The sequence below is a fragment of the Oryza brachyantha genome, chromosome 3, assembly GCF_000231095.2.
Source record: "Oryza brachyantha chromosome 3, ObraRS2, whole genome shotgun sequence".
Taxonomy (NCBI): domain Eukaryota; kingdom Viridiplantae; phylum Streptophyta; class Magnoliopsida; order Poales; family Poaceae; genus Oryza; species Oryza brachyantha.
In genome coordinates this window covers 1,774,862-1,797,079 of record NC_023165.2, presented here as the reverse complement: position 1 = coordinate 1,797,079, position 22,218 = coordinate 1,774,862, and the positions used below count along the sequence as shown (strand labels likewise).

At 40.3% G+C, this 22,218-nt stretch overlaps 2 protein-coding genes across 4 annotated transcripts; one reads left to right on the top strand and one right to left on the bottom strand.

Annotated features, from left to right (window-relative positions):
- The first annotated feature begins 2,811 nt into the window (after window positions 1-2,811).
- Window positions 2,812-11,373, top strand: LOC102717222 (splicing factor U2af large subunit B). 2 transcript variants are annotated; one of them, XM_015835327.2, is made up of 10 exons: window positions 2,812-2,998; window positions 3,778-5,440; window positions 5,527-5,664; window positions 8,931-9,002; window positions 9,269-9,310; window positions 9,437-9,526; window positions 9,651-9,758; window positions 9,842-9,934; window positions 10,184-10,263; window positions 10,342-11,373. In XM_015835327.2, the coding sequence occupies exons 2-10, from the start codon at window positions 3,890-3,892 to the stop codon at window positions 11,039-11,041; spliced, it is 2,874 nt and encodes a 957-aa protein (XP_015690813.1). In that variant the 5' UTR covers window positions 2,812-2,998; window positions 3,778-3,889; the 3' UTR covers window positions 11,042-11,373. The 2 variants fall into 2 exon arrangements, with proteins under 2 accessions (XP_015690813.1, XP_006649367.1); XM_006649304.3 differs by lacking the exon at window positions 2,812-2,998 and having other exon boundaries at window positions 3,702-5,440.
- Window positions 11,374-12,634: 1,261 nt separating this feature from the next.
- LOC102716940 (protein NPGR2) lies at window positions 12,635-16,784 on the bottom strand. 2 transcript variants are annotated; one of them, XM_015835625.2, is made up of 6 exons: window positions 16,617-16,784; window positions 15,875-16,039; window positions 14,986-15,235; window positions 13,672-14,888; window positions 13,281-13,431; window positions 12,635-13,179 (listed from the first exon to the last, which is right to left on the bottom strand). In XM_015835625.2, exons 2-6 carry the CDS (start codon window positions 16,016-16,018, stop codon window positions 12,863-12,865), a joined length of 2,079 nt encoding a protein of 692 aa, XP_015691111.1. In that variant the 5' UTR covers window positions 16,019-16,039; window positions 16,617-16,784; the 3' UTR covers window positions 12,635-12,862. The 2 variants fall into 2 exon arrangements, with proteins under 2 accessions (XP_015691111.1, XP_040378165.1); XM_040522231.1 differs by having other exon boundaries at window positions 15,875-16,784.
- Between the last annotated feature and the right edge of the window lie 5,434 nt (window positions 16,785-22,218).

Sequence of the window (22,218 nt, the reverse complement as noted above, 5' to 3'; positions counted from 1 at the left end):
TGACGTGTCGTTTGTGACTCATTAATTTGTTAAATCTTGAATTGTCAGGGACGAGGACCACCCTTTTGAATGTTGTATTGTTTGGTTTGGTAATTTAATTTTGGTTTGCTACTTGCCAGGATGGGGACTACCTTCTCACGGTGTTCCGCTCTTCTGCTCCATTTAAATCCAAACTTTAAGTTGTGAACATTTTTCTCATTTTTAAAATGATATCATGATGTACCACTGTTTTTTATATAAAATTTAGTAGTCTATATGTATTCGTCTCCAATACATGTGTCATGGGCATTGGGCCGAGATACGTAGTAGGCCCATAAGCCTAAAGCCCGACAGATTAATAATATCGCTCGTACTGTAGTAGCTAGGTAATTGATGAGTTATGATTAAGGGGTAAAGTCAGGGTAGTTACTGCTACATTACCGCGCATCCGCTAGACTTTGGGCTCGTGGGCCTACGTCCCTCGGCCCAATGCCCCATCACAACACGGTAAACAATGATTTTTTAAATAAAAACGTTGAGACCGATGCATGCTCACGTGGCTAATTATAATTCTTTTCATTAAATTTATTTTATAAAATTGACTTTTAAATTCACTAACAACACTGATATAGTACTTTATTGAAATTTGCTTTTGGTTGATTCGTTCCCTAGAGCCATAATCTTTAGAAGGAGTAGAATCACAAAAGAAAATCCAACAAATGTCATTGACAAACACTTAATTATAAATGGAAAACTCACACTCATCAATGACATTTCTTATACTTTAACGTTTATCAAATATCATTTTTAGATTTTCTTTTATATAAATGGAAAAATTCATAGGTGGTTGGATCTGCTCATCTGCATAGCGTAAGGATGAGGAGAGAATTCAGATATGAGTAATTTGCCTTGATGAGCCGGCCGGGTCGGTCGATCAGCGGTGGCCTGGGCCGTGCATATGCACGGGTCAGCCATGGGACCTGCGTTTTTGCAGTAGATGTCCCTTCTCGAGAGGCACACATGGGGACCGTACGTCGCCAGCGAAAGGCGAAGTCCGCTCAACAACTGCAAGCCGCTCGCAGCATCCGGGTGTTGTTGACTTGTTTCGCCGGCGCTGTGCGCTACCTGGCTCTGCTTCTCTTTGGCAGATGGCTCCAACTCGGTCCGGTTCCTCTGCGTTAACAAGGACATTGTTTATATGAGTGCAACAGTGATCCAATGCTATAAACAGTATTAAAACACTATACCAACAAAACTTTTGAATATTGTTCACTGTAGTAAAAAATACTGTAGCGCTAAATCTCATCTATCTATTTTGATCCAGCGAACACGAGATATAATAAATTTACGTCACTATAGCTCTCTGTAGTAGCATGTTGCGAGGATCTTATCCCCTCCAACTCAGGCTTCGGTTGCATACTTGCATGCAGAGCTACAAGCTGTAATTTGTGTCGCGTGGTTCGGACGGTACGTATGCACGTGGATGGAGTTTCTACTAAACCATCTCTTGGTTTTCATTTGAAAAAAAAACTAAACGACGTATTGATAAATAAAAAATATTTAACAATAAATTTTTTATATACGTGTTAGTGGTGATATAAAATTAGTGGCTACATAATAAACTATGATAAAATCCTTAAATTAATTTAAAGTTAAAAATTTAAATTTTAGATTATAAATATAAACAAAAGCAAACAAAATGCGGCCGTGGGCTTATCCGACCATTGGAGCTGGATCGAGCTCTCCCTACTCCCCGGGGAGGTACTGGGTAGTCCATACTCAAAAAAAAAATATCTAATATAAAATAAATACGTATTACTTAAAAGTATGGATATTTCATTAGGCAAAAGAATAGATATAGATAAATCCCACTGGTAGAAACGGACTAAATTTTATACAAAGTTGCTTTTCCTACGTAATAAAATATTTCACTAAAGTTTCATTAAATTTAATGAACTTTTACAGTGTGAACAGGATTTTAGGAAACTTGCATCCAAATTTATACATACTAAGAACAAACGGGATAAAATGAGTAATATCCTCTCTATGTCCAAAATTCAAATGTCTAATTATTCTTTATCCATATTCTATTCCTACCTAACTAACGTAAGTAGGACATGAAGTAGCATCACTAGCTGGATATCAAACGACCGCCGATGTACAACGATAATAATTTGATCTAAGTAGGGGTTTCTTTCCAATACTCTTTGGGGAGAGTTTGCTCTCTACTGCAATAATCTTGCTTATCATATTAAAACGAGAAAATCGACACAAAATTTACTAGGAAATTTAAATTTGCTATATATTTCTTGAGCTTGATCAAGTTAATGGGTCTTTAGACCGTTATAGTACCAACCCGGTTTATCACCACAGTAACCGGTATCCAGCGAAACCCTGGGCCTAATATGGACAGAGCAAAATGAACTAGGCCCTGATGAACTATTGCGGCCTAATTCTAGGTGAAGCACAAAAGCTTCCGGTCCAAGCCAGATGCAGCCCAAAGCTTCCGGCCCAACTCGTTCTCAACCCAACTGGCCGCAGCCGCAGGCCCGCCTCCTCACGCTCGGAGGGTGGTGGTCGTGGTCTCGTTCTCATCTCACCACGAGGCGGAGCCCCGAGAAGAGAGAAGGGATCGCGCGGAGGCGGAGCCAGTCCCCCGCAGCCACCACCACCACCACCCACCCACCAGCGTCGTGCCACCCCACCCCCACCGCCGCCGCGCCGGGACTGCGGGCGCCCTGCCGCCACCCGGATTCCCCTCCGCTTTCTCCTGCAGGTCCCTGCTGCTGCCCGTGAAGGGTTCCCTCCCGCTGGTGCTGTTCCGTTCCTCTTTGCCGTGAGGTTTTGATGCGATGGTTTGGGGGGCTCACGGGCGTGAGCCTTTTGGGCTGCTTGCGTGGTGCTCCTGGGTGCTGGCCGACGATTGAGGAAGGTGGTGGTCGTCGGGAGTGGCGGAGGAGCAGGAGGCGAGGAGGCTGGACTGGATGAACAACAGGGTGGGAGTGGGACAGCTGACGAGGTGAGGCGAGGAGTTCGGGGACGGCGTGGGCGAGCCCAAAATTTTGCGTGAGAGAATGGGTTAAGGATGAGGAAGAATAACGTAGGTTGGAGAGGATTGGGAATTTATGTACGTTCTAGTGGGAAATTTCATCCCAACTTTCAATGGCGATACCCTAACACCTCGTAGTCACCATCCCGCTGAAAGCACCTCAGTATCGCCCTATTGACTTCTAGTTATTGGGTAGCTTGTGTTTCTCCTAGAATCAGTCTCTACGCTGACTGTTTGTTCGATGGCAATTGAACAGGGCCTTAGCATTTGGATGACTGTTGTTCATATTGAAATGATTAGGGATAACTTGCATATGCATAATCTGACACAACCCCGTTATGCAGTGATATCTTTAAAAAGAGGTGCATTGATCATTTATCAGTTATCAGTCTGATCTAATAAGTTTTAGGTGGGAAAATCTGAGTTTTGCTATTCTTGACTACTTCTAGTGTTCTTTGTTAAGTAGTTCTACATGCAAAACAATTTACCATATCGAGGTCTGCATGCTTGTTGATGAAAATGTGCAAGGTGCTGTTCTGTATAGTTGTGGATGACTCTACTAAGATTTTATGCACACCTAAGTGCAGTGCGCACTTGCCTTTTTCTTGTTGTTATTGATTGAGATTGCATTGTACTTGCACTATTGTGTCTCCTGTGTGCTATTGTCAATTGTCATGGGTTCCCTGAATATCCTTATGGCTTAAAATATGTTGAATTGTTTTGACATTTATATTGGTATAGTTCTACAGGAAGAAGAGGCACATAGTGTGGGAAGCTGCTATCGTCATGATCCTCTGGTTATGCTAATTCAAATAATTTAGGATATCATTATCTATTCAAAGTTCCTGGTTCTGGGGCAAGATGAGTAGAAGAGTACAGAATGAAAAGGATTCTGGGAGAATCAAAAGCGATGGGACAGCTGCTCGCACAAGGCCTTTGAGCATTCAGGATATCATGTCCCGTCGTGAAAAGAAAACTGCTTCAGAAGCTAAGAAAACCAAGGAAGGCCTCGAAGAGAACAGTAATGGTAAATCCAGTCATTTGGAATCAGGAAGAGGATCCAAAAGCAGAAAGGATCTCAGAGATGTGCCTATGGATAGTTCCAAAAAGGATAATAGAGATAGACCAGGGGAGGGTTCCAAGGAGGAGGATATGAGACATATGTTAAGGGAAGAGCATAAAAAGGACAACATGAGAGGTAAGCCAAGAGAGGTCTCCAAGAAAGACAACCCGAAAGATAGGCCAAAAGACAGCTCCAAGATAGATAGCTTGAAAGCTAAAGTGAAGGTTCCATCGAAAGATGACCAAAGAGATGCACCAAACAAGGGTGCCGAGAAAGAGCAGTCCTCCATAAGAGACAACAACCATTTGGTTGACAAAGATAAAGGCAATCATAATTCTCATAAACTTAGCTCATACACCAGTGGTCGTGTTGGCAAAAACAAAGGAGGGAACCATGGTGACATTACAGCAAGAGACGGTGATGCAACAATACAGGAATCACAAAAAGGACCTGGGAAAAGATGGATTGATGAACCAGTTGGTAATGATAGAATCAAAGAGAGGAGTGAGAGGCGAGCTGATGGAAAGAGAAAAAGCCGTGGCTTTGACGATGAGAAGAGTTCTCAGGTTGATCGATCCACACTGAAGAAACAGGATGCTGTGCGGCTGAAAGATCCCAAACATTTTGATAGAGCAGACGGGAGGAAAGAGTATGCAAAACTGCACCATGAAGTGCCCAGGTCAAAAAGGAGAAGGTCTACAAGCAGGGATTATGAGCGAGAAAGATATGACAGGTCTGTCTCACCATCCACAAGGGAACAAAGACATAGCTATCGTGGACATGGTCATGATTATTATGCTCCATATTACTCCATGGACAAATCAAGAAGGAATCATGCTGAAACTGACCGGCATAGAACATCTTGGAATGCTGGATACAGTGGCGGGTCTTATCGGAGATATGAAAGTCGGCTTGGTGGATATTCACCAAGGAAAAGAAAAACAGCACCAAAAGATGAACAGACAACTATCAAGACCGCTTCTCCAATTATTCGATCTCCAGAAAAGAAATCAGCCACATGGGATCAGCTTCCTGTGGCAGAAGATCAATCTAATTTAGTTACCACTTTGCAGTCAACTGTTGGTCAAAAGGATTCCTCTGTTCCAGTCAATTTTTCCACATCAAAGCAGGATCTGAATACTACCATTGGAACTATATTGACAGGGAGTAGTTTGGCTGTTGATTCTGTTCAGCTGACACAAGCAACCCGACCACTTAGGAGATTGCACATTGAAAATCTACCAAGTTCGGCTACAGAAGACATGCTAATTGGCTGCTTGAATGAGTTTTTGCTGTCATCTAGTGTGAGCCATATCCAGAGGTCCAAACAACCATGCTTCAGTTGTGTGGTGAGCAAACTACGATCTCACCACTTGTTACTGTTTTGCAAATGTTTCTTAATAGCATTTAGTGACGCCATGTTCCTTCAATGCAGATAAACAAGGATAAACGCCAGGCTTTTGTTGAATTTCTTACACCGGAGGACGCTACAGCAGCTCTTTCTTTTGACGGACGATCTTTCAATGGTTCTTCTTTGAAAATTAGACGCCCTAAAGAATATGTCGAATTGACAGTAAGATTCCATCCTTTTACATCTTCTCTTGCCAATAGATGATTTTCAGATTTGCTTGCATGTTGCTTTGATCTAGATGATTCCCAGTAAAAGAATTTTCAAGATATTCTTATTACAACAATCTCTCAGCTGTTCTATTTTTCCATTATATTCATTAAAATCAGCGCTAATTTCAGATTATTGCAACCGTACAATATCTGTATCACTTTTATGGATGTTGGGTTCTTACTGATTGGCTTTTCTTCTAAAATAACGTCTGGTGGTCCGATCAAACATCTTAGCATTACTACAATTTATCAGTATATAGCTATTTATCATAGTGCTATTACATAAAAACTGGGGATGTGCTGTATAACATGCTCGCACGTTTCCTGGACACAAGATTACCCTTGTCGTTGCACCTATTTGATTTTTGTAATCATTCTGTATTCATTGTTGCATGACCTAGTCAGCTTGGAATTGAGGATTTATTCACCTTTCGATCTGAATATGCCTGTAACTTATTAGGTTTTATTCAACTTTGCTTATATCAATTCTCCCTCCGGGCATTAGGTTTGAACCAAATTTCCAAATATCTTGAAGTAGCGTTAATTACTTTCTGGACATCTAATTGTCCTCTAGCGCCAACTATTTTATGTTGAGCTTCTTATATGTAGCTGAGCGATGCTGAATGTTCCAATAAATGGTACTATGTGCCCCTAGTTTATAATTAATGCATGAAGGGTTGTAGCTTGTGATTCTTTTGCTTGTTTGTAGGATTCTTGAACATTTCACATGCTTACTGCATAAATGGACTAAGAAAGATTTCCCTTTTGAGGTGGCTTTACATAAATGAAATGATTGGCAATAATATGGGCATGTTGGTTGTTTGGCCTTTCCTGAGCTTTTGCATGTTCTTTCCATATGCTTGGATGCTTCTTTTAATGGTTAGATGCTAACATGTTCAGTACTACCCTTAACGGCAATGCTAGGATTTCATAGGGAAGATTATCATTTCATTAAGCTGCTTAGCTTACAAATGTCTACTTGCAATTGTGAAATGGTGGCAGAAAAACTACTGTGCCTGCAAATATTCATTTGATCCTTGCTCTACATCTGTGCATTCAATTTTGGAGTGCTATATCCAGAGACTGCATTATTTTATATCTAAATAATATAACACTGTGCTTAGTGGTTTTATGTTACTTGCAATTTAATGCTCTGTACAATTTTAAAGCTAGAAGTGCTGACATGGTTGGTGTCAAATGCTATGTTCATTTCTGTTTGAATAGGGTGGTATTAGATGCTTTGATGTATTTTTTAAGAAAATTATTTCAGAGTAGTTTTTTAATGTTTATCATGGTGCAAAAAGTATTCCAGAGTTTTTTGTTGGATTTATTCATGGCATATATTTGTATCACCGAGAAGTTCTCATCTGACGGGTCATGTTGGAATCTTTTAAATAGGGTATTTTAATTGGGTATTTCATAATTCACATTCCAGACCATGAAGCAAAGGATTTGTTAAGCAGACTTCCAGGTGTAATTCCAATATTACGTGACTGCTGCTTCTTCCAGAATTATTGGTTGCCGATTACACTGCTGGCAGAGTTCTTATGGTGCTCGGTTCATGGAAAAATTAGGAAGACAGCTTACACAACATGGTTCAAGTAAATGTATTACTAGCGAAGATTTGAGCATGATGACTTCTTAGATAACCTTCCTGTCTTGGTTCCGGATATCCATAAATCATGTTTAATAGCAGCATGAGTGCAATTTGATAGTTGATAAATGATGAGTTAGCCATATTGCTATTCTAACATGACTGAAGCTGGAATAATAGAGCAATTTGAATGTGTCACAAAAAATCTCTTTACTAAGATTATGATTTGATCATTTGAACTCATTAAATTTTATTAGTAGAGCAACCATTTGGTCATTTTAGAAGTGCATAGATCAAGGTGAACCTAGAGTCAAACATGCACCCTTACATTGGCTTCTTTTTGTTGTTCCACTTTTCTGGAAACAGCTAAAGATGCCAAACATATTAGTTTGATGTAAGTCAACATGGCATTTAGTTTGATTTGCGTCAATATGCCAGATTTGTGTGACATATTTATTAAGTGGCTTCACAAATCGCAAATGATTATTGTCTCTTCTCTTGTTTTCAGATGGACTGTACTAAATTCTTCTTGAAATGCACATGCTCGTAGTCGCTTCTAATTTTCATTACTGTGATGAGTACATTGTTGAAGCCCATTCACATTCTGAAGTTTGTGCTTGGTCATTCTGTGACTAATGGACCTCAATCACTCTTTACTGTTCCTATCACTAAGATGCATTGATTTTTACTTGTTTACAAAATGGTCTGCTAAATGCTAACGGCAATTATTATTGTGTTATACCGAGTTTTCACTTTCAATACCCTTTTCTTAAAACTTTAGCTTTCATACATTTTTAACAATTCTGTCTTAAAGATAATAAGTTTCAGCCTAATTCAGTATGTTGAGAAAATCATATGCTATCTTGAGCCACGAATTAGGCATGGCTCATTTTACTGGGTATTTTAACTATATTACTAACAGAAAAAGATCACTCTCACTGAAAAGATCCTGTCTCTATTTTCATTCTGTAAACTAATAAATTATCATGGCTTTTTGTTCAACCATCTTTCTCAATCAGCTATTCGGCTGTATACTGTCACATGCCATTTTTACGCGAAAAATTTCAGACTGCTCACTCAACTTATATGTTTGTTTTTTAAAGTATTTTTGCTGCTGTTCATTTCGTTTGCTACTTACGAAAATGCCTACAAATCAAGAATGCATGCTGTTTGGTGGTCGCTATTTGATGTAACCAAGAATAATTAGTTATGTCTGTCTAAGACTAATACTTTGTAGTACCAACAAATAACACAATATATAACTCACTACCCCTAGGCATATCAGTATTTTAGGGAAGATGTACACCTGACCAAAAAAAGAAAAAAGAAAAAAAAACTAGGACCTTGTATAATAATGTTACATTCAGTAGAACAGAGACATAGACTCGGTCCATGAGCTTGGGTTAAGAACCAAGTCTAACTATTGATGAATGATTAATTTATTATATTTGCTATCCACATAGTTTGCCCTCAAATCATTACTCCGGGGTCTTCTACATGCATACCTTTTTGCTGCCTTTTTTTTAATATAGCATGATTTTTGCAACTTTGAAACAGCTTATAGTTTGTAAAATACTTCGTTCTTGTGTTTCTAATTTTGTGTTATATTTTTCTGTTCCATGCAGCATATTGCTCCTAAGAAGCCTTCCACAGAGATTAAATTAATATCCAATGTCGTTGCAGATTCACCACATAAGGTAACTTCCCAGAGTCAGGGACTCAGGGTCGTTCTATTGATCTACCCACATCTATGATATGGATGACTATATTTCCAGAGGTGGAGCAAAAATATTTGCAATTTCTGGTTGTTAGAAATTCTTACTTTTTTGGACAAATATTTGATACATGGATATCATACATCTTATTTTATTTGAAACTAATAATCTAATATAATACATATAGGTTTGATTATCTAGGAGTTGTGGTAGCTTTCTTCGATGTCTCACCTTTTTAACTTTTGCAGATTTTTATCTCTGGGATTTCTAGAGTGATTTCATCTGAGATGGTAATACAAAAGTATCCAACTGTATATTTGCATGATTTGTTGCTAATTCAATAATCATGCTCTGCATGAGGTATTGCGTCTATTAATGCTCTTGTCCTCAAAAGCTACTGCATTGTCCTCTTTCAGCTCATGGAAATTGCTAGTTCATTTGGTCCATTGGCTGCTTACCGTTTTCTTTTCAATGAAGACCTTGGTGGGGCATGCGCATTTCTTGAGGTCTGGAAAGCCCTGATAACTAAAGCATCTTTTTTTGAAATATGTGATTGGTAGAGAAGATAAAAACTAGACAATATGAATATACTAGTGACAAAATGATTTCTGATTAATTTGATATGTGCAGTACATTGATCACTCCATTACATCGAAGGCATGTGCTGGCCTCAACGGAATGAAGCTTGGTGGATGCATCCTAACTGCTGTTCACGTGGTCCCTGATCCTCCCACGCAGGTTCAAACATTTTGGATTCATTCATTTTCTACCATATCCGTTGTATTAAATTAATTCACACCATGTTTACTTTGAAATTTCAGGTTGATAACGAAGCTTCTCCATTTTATGGAATTCCGGACAGTGCCAAATCACTTCTTGAAGAACCAACAAAGATCCTGCAGCTAAAAAATGTGGTCAGTGTCAACTCTGTTCATAAGTTTTTCCTTCAATGAACATCTCTCTTTGAATCAAAACCATTAGTGACCTTACATGTTTCCTCCATGTATTATGGACCATTGTTATTGCACATGTGCTCCAAATGATATTGGAGTCTACCATTGTACCTTTGATGCATGTCTCTTTATTAGTCAGTAATCAGAACTGTTTTTCACGTTTCTTGTGTTATAAAGTTGTGAGTTGTTTACAAACATGCAATAATGCAGTTTGACCAAGAAGAGTACTTTCTACTTTCAAAATCTGAGCTGGAGGAAATATTGGAAGATGTACGTGTGGAGTGTGCAAGGTATAGGTGATTCTGATGCATTCCTGTTGTATTACTTATTTTGGTGCTTTCAGCTTACATTATGGGCAAGATCGACAGGTTTGGAGCTGTGAAATCCATAAATGTTGTAGAGTATCCTGGTAGCAGTGACAGCACTACAGGGGATATCATAACTGTGTCTGAAGATGGATCTGCGAAGAATGAACCCGAAGAATATGGTGGCAATGTCAACCACACTGATACTGGAGCAGAATGTTCTGTATTGAATCAGAGTACATGTGAGGTCCAGGATCCTGTAAAGCTTGACATAGATTCTATTCCCAAGGGTGCGGACCACAATGAGCTTGACAGACTTCGCAAATGTGATGCACCTACAGCAGGAGATGAGAATACTGATCAAAGCGCGGAAGCTGATCAGACCGATACTATAGATGCTGATGTTCGTGCGGTGGATGATGGCACTCTTGAGAAAGGACATGCAGACCCGCTGATCCCGGAAATCTGCTGTTCCAGTCCACCAGGAGATGGAGCGGACAAACCTGGTAGGGAGAACGAGCAACAATGTGGTACTGGCGTGAGTGAAAGCAACACGGAGAAGGCACCTGCAGTTGATGCTAGAGACAGTGCTTCGGCTTCAAGCACCAGTGCGCTCGAAGCTGGCTGTATACTTGTAGAGTTCTTGCGCAAGGAGGCTGCATGCACGGCTGCTCATTCACTACATGGGCGGCGTTTTGGCAGCAGGATTGTCTCTGCAGGATATGCTCCACATGATCTCTACTTGCAGAAGTACCCGAGGTGATTTCTAGTGATGAGATAATGTACCTTTTTGGGGGGGAGGATTCTGATGTACTGATGGAACCCAAAGCTCTCATGTATCCCAGTATGAACTATGAACTAGCCTAGGCCTGTAGTAGTTTTGGTGTTTTGGATGCATAGGCTAATCGTCAGTCAATGAGATTTCATCAGAATTGATGTACTTCTATTATAGAAGGGACACACAGGGATCAGTAGTCAGTAGTTGTTCTTTGGAGTAAAACAATAGGATAACACGTGATCATTAACCATTTTATCTGAGTTGCAGCTTGGTTTTTTGTTTGCAACCAGGGAAACTTAAACATTCCCTTGTTGGAATAGATCATACAGTTCAAAGTACTTTCTTTTAGGCGGAGAAAAATCAAGTGTGCGGCATATGATTATTAACCATTCACTGTCTGTGTTTTGACTGTTTTACATCTACCTTGCTTTTCTTGCAACTTTTGTCAACAATGTAGCCCCAGGTGTTGAATTGTTTACTGAGTAATAGACGGTGTCGTCTCTTAGGACCGCCCTCTTGGAGCAATGGTGCGGTTGAAGAGGAGATGGACGAGTACATATGTTTCCTCCCAGCACGGCTGAATTGAGCTACGCTGCTCGAGATGATCTTGAGGAGGAAGACAACCGGCTGTGTTGGGCTTTGACGGGCCTCTTGTCTCGGATTTGTCTAGGGCTCCGCAGGAGAAGTAGCCCACGGCCCATTTCTGAAGAATGGGAAGCCGGGAAACTTTCAAAATAGTCCCTCGGCTTCTCGCCTTCCCTTTCCTCCTGTCCGGCGACGCCGCCCGCCCGCGCCGCAGCCTGCCGCCGCGTGACCGCGTACATCGATGGCCGATATCTCCGCCTCATCCTCGCCTCGATCACCGGATCCGTCGCCCCTACTCGCTGCCTTTTCTCTGTTCAGCTTATCCACGGCAATTGGCCCATGAGTTGGGGACTAGGGCACGCGACGGGTGCCATGGCCGCCTGCAAGAGCAGCACTTGCAAGAGAAGGTATTCTTCTGCTGATTAGCTTTGGTTTTCGATGCCATGTTGCCAACACTTGTGATTCATTATACTAATTGAGAAATGCATTATACGGGAAAAGGGGGCATCCTCTCGAAGCTCCTCGCTTGCTAGCCGCTGGCATGTGCTTCGACTCCACACACTGCGACTGGTAATTGCCAAAACTTTTCTGACAGCAGAGCTTAGATTTCGTAGTACTAATAATTGAAAAGTGCATTGTAAGAAAAACTGGGAGAAATGGACAAATGTTTATTTGTGTACTTCATGGAGAGGAGGTATTCTTGAAAGTATCTTGAATCTGAACTACCTATTCATCAATAAATGCTAATAATGAAATGCAAACATTTTAGTTTATACTGCTGCTCGTATTCAATTTTACAGTAACATATATTCCCTGTTAGCAGACAACAGTATTCAACATTGAGAAAGTCCTTGCTTCTGTCAACGTACTGATTATGGAATTCGATATTTACAGCATTTGCGGAGTATTAGCTTGACTGATAAACTAAATTTGTAACATCACAAAAGCAGAGTATTCCTTTTGAACATACATCAATAATACTTCTGAACCATAGACTGAACATGAGTTTGCATCATGCTATAATATCAATATTGTGTCAACAAAACATGGTAACGATTATACATGTGTTTATAATTTATGCACTTTACACACTCTCCTCTCCGAAATGTTGGAACGGTGAAAAAAAAATGTATCAGAAAGGGAAAAAATGTCGAGACTGTGTTGTGAAAGCACTTTGTGTTGTAGGCATCTCTCTACAGCATTCAATGGGTTACAACTATGTCATCTAAAAGGTTCTACTGGGTTAGTTTCTTCAAGAAGAGCAGCAGTCTGAAAACACTCAGCAGCTTCAAGTGCTGAGCTGCCGCCTTCATCTTCGTAGAGTAAGCCAAGGTTGAACCATGCAACATGATTTGTTCTGTCTAATTGCAATGCATCAGTTAGGAAACACCTTACAGCAGCCAAGGGTCTCTCGCCAAGCCGTCGAAGCACAATAGCTGTCGATATCAAACTTGGTACATGTCTAGGTTCAAGGTCCAATGCTGTTGAGTATGCTCGAAAAGCTTCCTTTAGAAAACCTTTTGCTTCATGTAGCTTTCCTGCATGGTAAATATCGTCGTAAATACTAACAACAATGAGTTCATGGTAAACAACGTTTCTTCTCTTGATCATGATGAATTATGAATAGAACATGAAGCACCTGTAGCATGACAAGCCAAAGCAGAATATGGACTGATAGCTTTTATTTTTGATATGCAAAGTTCTGCATCCCTCCACCGTGACATGCTTATATACAAAAGTACCAGATCATACCATGTCTCTATCTCCAGACTTCTATCATCCGAAGAGCCCTGCAAAGAGTGTCACATGAGTATCAACGAGTTTACATTTTACAAAGAGCAAATTTCACAAAATCAGGATTCAGGAGATTATAAAAGAGGTTATGTTAGATGATATGGGAGATTTTCTATTTGTCATGATAATACACATATTGATGAGAACATGTGGTAGTCTTTCTGATATATATAAGCACATATAGAATATGCTACTGAAAAACCATCAGATGATAGATTTAGAAAAGGGCTATCCACCTTTAACACAGAAATGCCAGCATCAAAACTTTTTGTCCTTAGCTGGATGACAGCAAGAAGCCGGGTATATATTTCAACTGCTTTCTTAAATTTCCCCTGTGCAGCCTGCATTTTGGCTTTAATTTGCAATAGATCTCCTTGATACCACTTCCCAGTCTGATCTAGTGCAGCATTTACAATGGATTCAGCATCTTCAAACCGTCTTTGAGCACTCATTATTCGAGCAGTTAGGAGCCAAGTCCTGAGTTCTGATCCACCCTCTAATTTCAGCAGTTTCTTTGCATAAAGGACTGCTGTATCTAATTTCCTTTGCTTGGCATTTTCAAGGCTGAGATTGTACAATACCCTGAAATCTATACCATGCATCTTTTTTTGAGCAATACCAAGCACTTCCAATGCTTCACGCTGCTGAGAAGCTCTCCTTGTGTTGGTTGTAGCAAATCTAGCTTGATTAGAAAGTGATATCCCAAGTAAGAGGTTTGCAGAAATCTCGATTTGATCACAACCTCCATGTAGATTCGCAAGGGCTCTGCGTGCATACGAAACACCTTCTTCAACATGTACACTGTTCTCGCAACAAATTTTGGAAGCTAGGAGAAGTTCTTTGAGGCTATTGGAATCTTCTCCAGACATCAATATCCTTTTGAGCAGATTCAGGGCGATTAGATCATCCTCTTCTGCTAGGTAGCACAAAGCAACATTGTACAGCCACTCTCTGTTGTGTAACTCTCCAGGTAATAATTCTTCAAACTGAACAGCTAGTGGTTTTAACTGCGCAGACATGGAGAGTGCAAATGTCAGATGATGCATCACGGTTGGGTCCCTCTCGAGCCTCTTAAGATTGAACTTCCTCAATAGAAGCATTAAAAGAAGAATAGCTTCTTCCAAATTGTTCCGAGGTACAAATGAGCCATCCAACTGACATCGAAGATTTGGAGAGCAAAATTCAGAGCCACTGTATAGGAGGAGAACAGCAAATTCCTTCTGTATTCTACCTATTGCTTTTTCATCAAGGTTCCAGTTACTCCAAAGAGCCCTCCTGTATGAAGAGACAGCTTCAAAATGAGAACCCACTAATTTATATAGCTCTGGAAGCAATTCAACAGCTCTGCATAATGTTGCTTTCAGGTTGCAGTAATCACCAACGATATCTGGCAAACCCTCAGGTAGTGCAGATTCCACGACATCCAGTATGGTGCTACACTCCTTTGCAGCTTCTAAAAAGAGCAAATCGAGTTGAAGTTATGCATCCAATAGTAATATCACAGAGATGAGCAAAATACTTTATGATCAGAGAAAAAATGGGGCCTATACCTTCAATTTTTCCAAGATCACGAAGTGATGTGGCTTTGAAATATATAATCTCCAGTAGTAGAATAGCAGCATGAAAAGGCAAGGAGGGAGAGCTGGAATGTAAATGGGCCATTTGCAGGTCCACTTTTCTAATGATAGACGTTTTCACCTTAGGTATTAAAGCATGTATATTTATTCCACTGAACACTCGTAGTGCTTCTTCAGCATTCCCATATTGGTACTCTACCTTTCCTAGCAATGCTCTTGCCTCCTGAAAATTGTCGTTTTACATATAACATGAGAGAGAATTGATTATGAGCATCATATTCTGACAGCTATCAAGATTACAACTGTAAGGTCAAGACATGCGGACATGTGTAAGAAATTGAATGGTCAAGGCAAATGTATGAGGATACATGATTGCTACAGACATGGTACTCATGTACTGAATTATGTACCTTTTCCATGAAAACGCATACATAATGCACATGTTCCAACTATGTTCTGCAAAATACTTTCAGCCCCATGAACTAGCATAAGGCTCCTCCTATGACTTGTAATGAAACAAAGAGAAAGGGCACACAAACGCATGCAGATTGCTTCTGCGCTGACACAATTCCATTAAGGCTAATGCTTCTATGGGGGGCATAAATATGGGGGACGCAAATATATTCATCAACACATACACTGATATACTAGTAGTAATTAGTAAAGAGTATAAACAACAGGTCATGCATGGGCTAGTCCAAGAAAAGTTTTTCAGTGGCTTCAGTTATTGAAACAGCCATATGGCATATAACATAACTAGAAATATTCAGTTGTATACCAAAGCAGGAAATTTCAATTACAAATGATGATCACGTTCTGGGAAAAAATGTCTTTAGAAATTATGCTATGAAAGGAAACCAACCTTACTGTTAAGGGAACCTCCCTGCTGGAGAGGGAAGTCAGCTTCTTCAGTATCGACATTGTTGATCTGCTGCTTGATCTCGCCATTCGAAGACGAGTACCTGCTTATCTCTGATGACTTTACCCCTTTTTCAGTTCTGTTCATCTAGGACCCAGGGCACAGGCACTGCATTGCCAGCCAACAAAATAATTTTACTGAATAAACCCCACCTCAATACTTTCCTACTCCATTTTCATTCACTCCTGTTGCAAGTACGTGCTAATTAACATTATTCACAGACGAACCATTTATGACTGTTAGTGCACCATAATATTATTACATAGCCTGATAGTTGTATTATTTAAATAATCGTCCTTCACAGAGTACAGTTTGTACCTAATGCAATCAGCATATCACAATTTAATGGCTATGCCAGATAATTGTACATCGGCAACAAAAAAAAAACAGAAGATGGAGAAAACAAAACAATAATATTCAAAGTGACAATTGTCAAGCCACTGGAAAACCACTTCAAGAATCGCCTTAATTATAATTAACTCAAGGGAAAACTGCAAGACTCATACTAAACAAATGTTAACTATAGCAATTAAACTTCGTTCAATTCACTCGACCGAACTATTGAATCAAGAGCCACCGGGCGATTGCTCGGAGAGTCAGAAAAAAACCAGAATTAACAGCTATACAAAGAACTCCATCATCTTCACCACAGAAAGGAAGCCCAGCTTCCAATCAACGAACTCACCTCAAACAACTCAGCTCGCAAATCAAAATCCAATTTTGCTCTCCAATTCGGAGCACCGGTCCGTCTAAAATTCCAACCAAACCCTGGAGAGGGCGCAGCTGGAAAGCGTCGACGAGATCTCGTGGGACTCGGACGAAGCCGCGGAACGGGAGGCGGTGGGATCGAGAGGTGGAAGACCGCTTCAAATTCAGCGGCGAAATAATCTAAAAGAGACGCGAGCCAGTGATCCTAATTAGCCACTGGAGAGATCGCCGCGGAGCTGGGGCGAACGTACGAACCGGTAGAGTCGAAGGGAATAGATTCTTTCACTAAGGTCCTCTAAGTTCTGGGGAATAGTACGCTAGTGCATCGTTTTACTGAATTTTCAAGCGATTGCAGCCGTAGATCCGGCGACCGATTAATCCATTTCATATGCGTCTATTTGAATTTTCGTCGTTCCATCACATATATCCTACAGTAAATTAAATTAATTTCCTATGAATTTAACTGATTTTGTTCCTTCATTTGATGAAGGTTACAAAATACAAGGTAAACAAGTAAGTTATCTTGGTTGTCTGTGTTATCGAGTTGGTAATTATTTAAAAACCGCTCGATTAAGCTAGCCAATCTTTTTTACTCCATCCATCCACAGTGGATAAGCGCATAAGCAATTTTGAAAAAAAAAATCCACAAATGAGCGCAAAACATTAGCATGTAGAGAAAAATTGGATGGATTGAATGTGCTGCATGCAAAATGTTCGCATGTGGAGAAAGACCATGCATCCGCTCAGCTGCATACATAATCAACAGGCTAAATGTGTACATCCGCCAGTCCATTATGCATTTTCAGCTGGATTCAGGCAGAGATGATACGGTTGCCGTCAGCGGCGGAGCTAGGGTTATTTCGTGGTGTCACGTGACATCAATAATCTTTTATATTTTTTATTATAAATTGATTTTTTCTATTATATATTTATGAAATAGTCCAATAATACAATAGAAGTGACACCAATAACATCTCATTCTGCTCTGGCAGCCGTGAAGTGAGGTATCGCGATGTCACGACCATAGCATGCATGGAGGCATCACTGCAGCATGGATTTTCTTTATTTTGGCCTTGGAGCCTAGATAAAATACGCTTAAGGAGGGAGTAAAAGGCTAAATCTGAATTGAAATTATTAGTATATTTGTAATTTTTCAGGGAGACGAGCGGTTTCTGTAGCTGAAGAATTTTGCAGACCCTGAATCTGTAGGCAAATGGCCGTTCCGTTTGATTTACGAAAACTTTCGAGGGCCATATCGCGAAATATGTACTACTAAAAGGCTAGGGCGTGGCGCCTTTTGCGTGTGGGGGCGCCGGGAGATCACGCCTGGATTAATTTATCGTTAAAGTGGATTAGCAACAGCTTAGCCCGGGCCCACCGTACCGGGGTTCTGACAGACAGGTTCGTTCTTGTTCCGCGGGCCCACGTGTCATAGAAGGAGTCGTGGGAGACCGGGCCCGCCGGTCGGGTCGGACTTCTCGGAGCCGCCACCGAGGACCACGTGGCGTTTACTACCTTTCTTTCGCTTCCGCCTTTGACCCCGCTCTTGGGCCGCGAGCCAACACGGGCTGCGGCCAGCCTGGCTGGGCCATTGAGCGGCCCAGTAAGTTTGTGGGCCGGCAAAAGGCTGCCCGTGATTGGCATCACACAAGTGCACAACTGGGCCGTATCACCTGCTACCGATACTATCATGGCCTGTGACACGAAAAGTTGTGGTATTTTTAAAAATGTTTAAACATGGCGCCACCAACACCACTCCTAAACTTGTAGATAAAAAATAATTTGTAAATAAAACTTGTATATAACGTGTCTTCGTGATCTAAAAACTAAGGTTAAAAAAAAAGCTATGATGAAAAAAACCTAAAATCTACTCTAAATTTAAGGTTGAAAATTTTAAATTTTGGCTTATAAGAAGACGAAAAGATGGGTCTGTGATACCTCCTTAACATTCTAATGATATGGAGTATCTTGTGTGCTGAATTTTCTTATGACATACTCCCTTTGTTCTAGAAAAAAATTCTAAAGATGAATATGGCCGCGTTCGTTGGGGGAGGTGGGTAAGTTAATTTATCCGGCGTGAAAATCGTAGTAATAGATTAGCACATGATTAATTAATTATTAATTATTAAAAAAATATGAAATAGACTAATATGATTTTTTAAAGCAACTTTCCTATAGAATTTTTTTTGTAAAAAATACACCTTTTAGCAGTTTGGAAAGTGTGCGCGCGGAGAACCAAGGATATAAGATAACTTGTCTTGTATGCCGAACGCGGCCTATGTATATCTAGCTGTCCAAATTTATCCCCAGTTGATTATGCTGGGAGGAAGAGTGTACTCACTCCAGTTTCTCTCCATATGCTGCTGCTTTCTTTGTCTTACTACAAAGATATGTAAGGCTCTTAACTTATTCGTGAGAAAAATTATGTAGATTCCCTCCGTTTTCAAATTCATGTTTCCAATGATTCACCGTACAGTATTTGAAAATTGAAAATGGCAATGGCAGCAGAGGATATCATGATCATGTCATCGCAGTTCAGGCAAATTGCAGAACCATGGCGCCACTCGCCCACTCCTGAAGACCTGAACTCTGCAAGGTGGAGTAAAAAGGAAAGAAAAGGAGGGAGATTTGAAACCCAGATGACCAATCTGAAAGTTAGTGTAAATACAGCAGCCAGTGAGCGATGATTGATCGGCCACACGATGAGCCTCGCCTTGTCGCGTTGAGGACAATCAGGGCAGCGCAGGTGCAGCAAATGCACAACAATCAATGGGCCGCAGGAGTACTTGCCGTCAGTCGCTCGCTCCTGCTCCTGTCATCCTGCCACTCCACTCTCCGATGGCCTCTTCTTCATCAGTTCTTCTTCCCCTTTCAAAAAACCACCGGGCGTAATTTGGCGCCAACCTACTCCTGCCTCATAATGAAAATGGAGCACTGCACATCTGCGTCTGCCAGGAGCTGAACATTGTCATATACTACCTCCGTCTCATAATAATCTCATTTTTCGTTTTCCTGTATCCAACGTTTGACCATTCGTTTTATTTAAAATTTTTTTGCGATTAATAATTTTATTATTACTAGATGATAAAATATGAATAGTATTTTATACATGACTAATTTTTTAGTTTTTGCAAAAAAAATTTTAAATAAGACGAATGGTCAAACGTTGGACACGAAAAACAAAAAATAAAATTATTATGATACGGATTTAGTAGTACGTATACTCCAGTAGGTAGGAGTAGTAGATGATGCTTCATGGAGTTGGCAGTATTGTATATTGACGGTGTCTTTTTTTCTTTCTTTCACTAGAACTCCAGCTGCGACAGGCATTCATCACATCACACAGTTGGGGCAGACCAGCACTGTATTTGGCTGTATACAGGTCCACCTGGATGGCTACTCTGCCACAGTGCCTATCGGAGAAATCTCATGCAATGCATTGATCACTGTTGTTGCATCACTGCAATGCAAATATGCAAATGCAGGAGAAGGGACAATAACAGGATGCTGTTCAGTGACGCCATGGGGTTTGTGTGTGTATACACAGCTGGCACATACAGTAAGCAACTTCTGCAATGAAGAAAAGAAAAATACGGGGTACCAGTAAAAAGAAAGTCTTGTCCCTTCACTGCTCATCTGAAACTTGTATATTTAATACACTTCAGAAACCTGTTCCCGTCAGGATATCTGCTCGTGAATTCAGAAGAGCCCTGTAGGATCCTTGCAACCCGTACAGGCATCGCGCAAAGTTTTCTGTTGAACCATCTGTTTTCCCCTGGCCTAGTTGCGTTTTTACTCCAGTGCAAAGATCTCTTAAAAAATATTTTTTGGAATGATAATGATATAGTACTTCCCCAAAATACTTTATCTTTGGCTCATACTATTTTTCCCAAAGACTTTATTTTTACGTAATTATTGTATCAAAATTTGATAAAATAAGGGACAAACGCATCGGAGTTTAAAAAGCGAAGAGTATTCTAATATTTATAGCTTTGTATATGTATATATAAGGAATACTAAACATAAAAAAAAAGTCTTTTTGAAACCGATGAATTACTGTACTCTGTATCTTGTCGGAAAACTGTTCAATGAGTCTACATGTTTTTGTTATTTTCCGTTTAATAACACGAGATATAGACATTTGAAAACAAGATTAGGCAAGTAGTTTAACAATTGAAGGGTTGAGGCCACGGCAAACACCTGTCACTACTCCAGAGAATGCTAAAGCTCCCGAGCTTCATAATAACTACCCATGTTTGTTTTTTGACTATACTCCAGAAAACATCTGGCTATAATGACTATTGAATATATGCTGTGTGATCTGATTCTCGACGGCTACTCTCTTATCTGACTGGATGTTTAACTTGGTTATACTGATAAGAACTGTACTGTACTAGTGTATCTGAAATTTGAATACGACTCAAATGAATCAACCTCTAGACCCTGAGAGCAAATGCAATGGCCTTATGGTTCCGGGGACCTTTGGTCCATTTCATAACAGTTCTAGATGATGATCAGTCTGTTATAGCAGGATCCACAGCCCGTACCTCAAATTTGCTTACAGTATGACTATCAAAACATACACTTTTCTGAGGTAAAAAAATACTAGCAAGTACCCAAGTACAGGCACATCAGAGGTGCAGAGGTATCAGAGTATAGCCTAGTATAAATAGTTCGACCAATATTGTTTGAGGCTTGTCTGAAGTCTGAAAATGCATGTGTACTGTACAGGAAAATATATGCACAAAAGATGATACTCCATAAACCAAAATGCAAAAATATCTTCCACTTGAATTGAGTGCTCCACAGATAAAGAAATTAAATAACTGTCTGTGTCTTGACTCTTGAGCAGTGAAAATGGAAGCGAACGATAGTAGCGATAGATACTAGAGCAACATATTAGGTCAAGTAAAATATATAGCTCTGGGGGATGTTGTAAACTTTCAACCATGCATGTGCAAAGACCATGCTGCAAACATGAGGGTAGATACACATATTTGCATGCCATTGAATTCTTCTGTTCTTGAAGCTGAGAAAGGAAGGGTTCCAAATCTACTGTCAAAAAGAACTCACCATTCACCAATGCTCTTCTGAATCTGTTGGAGCAAAGCGTTAACATTTCAGTAGCACTGCAAACTTTTTTGAAAGGTACTCTACTCGCTAAAGTAGAATCTTATGATCAGAATTTAACAAAGCTGCAGTGATCAGGAACGAATTAAGGATGTCTTCAGTACATCAGTGAGCTCCTTTTAACAATGCCTGAAATCTGAATGCTGTGCAAAGACCATGGAAGAGCCTCAACTCCACTGGTGGTGGTGCTGCTGCTTGTCGTTAATGATTAGCCCCAGTGCACCCGCTTGGCATCCAAAGGGGGAGCAGCTCCAGCTGTGAACTGTCTCATCATATGCTTACGTACTCCCATACTTGGATTGGCACAGCAGATCAATATCTAAAGGGACTGTTAGGATAACGATAAGAACAGGATTTTATGCCTGTTGCATACAAAATCCAAATGGCATGGCTGAATTGTTTGTTCTTGCAGTACCAGCTTGCCTGATGAAACAGCTAGTGGTGGTAGT

What these genes read in the sequence shown, in the direction of transcription:
- LOC102717222 (XM_015835327.2), top strand. Translation starts at nt 3,890, where the DNA reads ATGAGTAGAAGAGTACAGAATGAAAAGGATTCTGGGAGAATCAAAAGC. An exon ending in AAGAATATGTCGAATTGACA is followed by an intron (nt 5,665 to 8,930) that starts GTAAGATTCCAT and finishes TGTTCCATGCAG; the next exon opens with CATATTGCTCCTAAGAAGCC. An exon ending in TCCTGCAGCTAAAAAATGTG is followed by an intron (nt 9,935 to 10,183) that starts GTCAGTGTCAAC and finishes GCAATAATGCAG; the next exon opens with TTTGACCAAGAAGAGTACTT.
- LOC102716940 (XM_040522231.1), bottom strand. Translation starts at nt 16,018, where the DNA reads ATGAACAGAACTGAAAAAGGGGTAAAGTCATCAGAGATAAGCAGGTAC. An exon ending in CTGGCATTTCTGTGTTAAAG is followed by an intron (nt 13,432 to 13,671) that starts GTGGATAGCCCT and finishes CACTCTTTGCAG; the next exon opens with GGCTCTTCGGATGATAGAAG. An exon ending in TTTGGCTTGTCATGCTACAG is followed by an intron (nt 13,180 to 13,280) that starts GTGCTTCATGTT and finishes TTTACCATGCAG; the next exon opens with GAAAGCTACATGAAGCAAAA.